Below are 3,406 nucleotides of genomic sequence, written 5' to 3'. Positions count from 1 at the left end.
CAGCAGGAACAGCATGAGCTAGGATCCTACCCCATCGAGCTCCTATGTTCTGAGACAGAGAAAGCGCTTTGAATGTGCACATAGTGAAAACCCATAGCTAGGTTACTGGGACAGTGAATAATAAGCTCCCTGGCACTAGCAGTGAGGAAAGGGCACAGGTTCACAGAGCCTGTGCCTAACTCCTTGTTGGCATGGCTGGTCACATCCGAGTATACCTCACAATGCCTAGCCAGTCTGACAAAAACTGCAATGGCAAAAGCCCTAGCTGAAGAGGGTCCTTCTGTTTTATCTCTAATACAATCTTGTATACCAGTCCCTTCTAATTCAGAACCTTTGAAAACTGCAAACACCACATGTTGTAGAGGTTCTACTCTCCAACTGTCCTCATCTTCCCATGGGCTTGTTTCTGGGCCACATGAATCTTAACAGCTATTACAACATTCCAAATGCTGCACCCAGGAATCCAAATTTTCAACTCGCTGTTTCAAATGGCTTTTTGGGACAACAACTACCATACTGTCTCAGCCCACCAAGCCACAAGAGTTGGGACGTTATCACCTTGACCATACAATGCAGAAGGGTGACTCCCTCATGACCAAAAAGAACCAGCAGGACCTATGTGAGGACCTTCCTTTTACAGAATAAAAACAGTGTTTGTTGTCTAGCCATTAATCTTTCAGAGAACCCAATTTCCAAGAATTTCTTTTTTAAAAAATATATACATATATTTATTAATTTCAGAGAGGCAGGGAGAGGGAGAGATAGAAATATCAATGATGAAAATCATTGATCGGCTGTGTCCTGCATGCCCCCCACTGGGGATTGAGCCTGCAACCCGGGCATGGGCCCTCGACCAGAATCGAACGTGGGACCCTTCAGTCTACAGGCCAACACTCTATCCACTTAGCCAAACCGGTTGGGCTCAAAGAACTTCTAAGGCAACAAACAAATAGAGACGATTCAGCAAGTGGTAAGTAAATTTAACTGGGCCGAAAATCACAGCATTTAGAGTCTCATTTCCCCATTCCAACTCTCAGCAAAGCACTTCCATTTACCCAGCATGTCAATCTCATAGCTCGTCTTTTCTCTGCATTTAAATTTTCTGGTTAGCCAAGGAACTACCATCACTCCCCACAGTAAAGCAACTGCACTTCACTCAGTGCTTCTTGAGCCCTTCCTTCTTCCCACTACCCAATTTGGGCATGAGGATAAAGGGCCACAGTTGCTGGGTGTTTATATAGAGAGTAGGTTGATTTTATTTTACATGCTTTTGAGTTAATGTTAGAAAACTAATCACAAGCAGTTTCTAAATCCAAAAGGACATGTTGTAAAAGGGTAATAAATGTTGGATCAAAATGGGAAAAAATTTTTTTTTCTGGTTAGTAACTTATTGGATCCCCTCCATAAAGTACTAAACATTTATATACTGTACAAAATTAAGATATATAAACTGTGAAAGGAGGGACTATTCCAATTACCCAAAATCTGGAAGTTAATTTCTGGTCTTAGAAGTCTGTTATAACATTAAAAGGTATTCTGGACATACCACCTCCTGCCCCACCTCCCCATGATCCTTACACTAGAAGAAATATAAAAGATTTTCCTATTTCTAAATGAGGCCACAAGATTCGAGAGTTTTGTTTCCCTGTAATAATTTATTCCCCAACTTTATTTTTGTCAAATATTTTTTTTATTTGTGTAAAGCTTGATTTTTAATCAAATATTGCCAATGATATATAGACTTTAACTAAAACTGATCTAACAAAAAAGTGCAACTTCCTTCAAATTAAATAAATTTTCTAGAGCAACAACTTTTCTTAGGAAATACCTCTAACATGAAGAACCATGAAAACAGATTTAATATACTCAGAAACAGAGATGCTATATGAGAAGAGAATATTCTAAATTTTGCTGTTCCAAGCCAACTACCCTATTTTAAGAAATTGCAGTTTTGCATGAGACATAATTAGGTTTTCCTCTGAATTGGGCAGCTCACCAGAAATATCCCAAACGCGCACAGTCTGGTCGAGGCTGGCTGATACAACCAGGTCTTCTGAGGGGTGGAACTGAGCACACATTACATAATGGTTGTGCCCTGTTAAAACACTGTAAGAAGAAGAAGAAAGACAATGCCAAATTAAAGGCAGGAATCACCAGGCTCCTACATGTTAAACACCATTCTCCAAATTAAACAGATGCAAATCCAATTATACTTTTTTTGAGGCAAAGATAAGTCAACCTAACAGTTCTAAACTAGTAACAAGAAGGCCAGCTGTTTTAACAATAGCTCTCTTCCCTCTAATGCATTAGTATTTAATATTAATGATTTCAGGAGAACTGAGATGGCACAGCTCTCCTCAAAAGCCATATTAAAATATCAAAATAAATGAAATCTTAGTAATTCATAGTGGAAATCATCTGTTAATTTTAGTGGAATATCCCTCTTAAAAGGCATCATTTAAAATGGCCCTTACATCTTCCTTACATCCTGGAAAGCTCAAGGCAAAACAAAGCAAGACAGATGTCTAGACTTTGACTCAGGTTTCACAAGAACAGAAGTGAAAACCAGCTAAAAGTTTTGTTCTAAAAACCTAGTTATATGACCTCCTTTCTCTGGTAAGAAATGATCGGAAAATCCAGATCCATATATTACTTATAAGATTGCCTCTATATTTTCATTTTGTACATAAAAGCACCTTACAAATACAATCAGTAGTTAATCAGTAGACACTGTGCATTATGGAGGGAGATGATTATTCTGAAGAGAAGTTGATTATAAAACACTAGGAAGAATGAAGACACGTTTGCGCCCTGTTTCCTGCCTTACCAGACACAGGTTCTAGATTGCCAGTTCCACACTCGGATGGTCTGATCGTCTGAGGCGCTCAGAATCCAAGGATATTCCTGAAAGATATTCCAGAAAAAGGGTTTGAACATTAAACGAATATGTTCTTTCAGGCTCCTGCAACCACTTCTCTCTTTGGAGGGAACATTCCATTGTCTAAATTCTCAGCTATATTAGCAAAGGGAGTGCTGATTCTGATTTAATTCAATATAATCCTGAGTGCTTTCTTTTCTAGAATGAAACAAAGGAGGAAGGTCAACACCACAGAGATCCTAGAAGAGTTACTCCAATAACATAATTGTTTTATCAATGTTTGGATTCTTGAGGGGAAAAAAAATGATTCCTACAGGGAAACTGAAGAATGCTCTAAAACTAGAGGCACATGGATACTTACATGATGGAAAAATGTGGTACGTATGTAGTCTAAGTGCCCCAGCAATGTGAAGAGACAGCGCCGAAGCTTGTAATTCCAAACCTGCAAAGAGAGAAATACAGCAGAGGAATGGGACCTGAGGTTCTCGAGTACCTAAAAGGCTCGGGTTTCTCAATAAGTTTGAAATT

The 3,406-nt window shown here is 39.0% G+C and overlaps 1 protein-coding gene across 1 annotated transcript in view; it reads right to left on the bottom strand.

Annotated features, from left to right (window-relative positions):
- COPA (coatomer protein complex subunit alpha) overlaps positions 1–3,406 on the bottom strand; it is a gene marked incomplete at its 5' end in the record, with an annotated part of 31,819 nt that overhangs the window by 26,469 nt on the left and 1,944 nt on the right. The window contains 3 exons of the mRNA XM_006752831.2: positions 1,997–2,106; positions 2,828–2,904; positions 3,240–3,320. Of these exons, the coding sequence (XP_006752894.2) occupies positions 1,997–2,106; positions 2,828–2,904; positions 3,240–3,320 (268 nt within the window). The remainder of the gene's footprint in view (positions 1–1,996; positions 2,107–2,827; positions 2,905–3,239; positions 3,321–3,406) is intronic.

This window comes from Myotis davidii, unplaced genomic scaffold (assembly GCF_000327345.1).
Source record: "Myotis davidii unplaced genomic scaffold, ASM32734v1 scaffold251, whole genome shotgun sequence".
NCBI lineage: Eukaryota > Metazoa > Chordata > Mammalia > Chiroptera > Vespertilionidae > Myotis > Myotis davidii.
The sequence above is the reverse complement of the archived record's forward strand: the minus strand, read 5'-3'. Positions and strand labels throughout refer to the sequence as shown.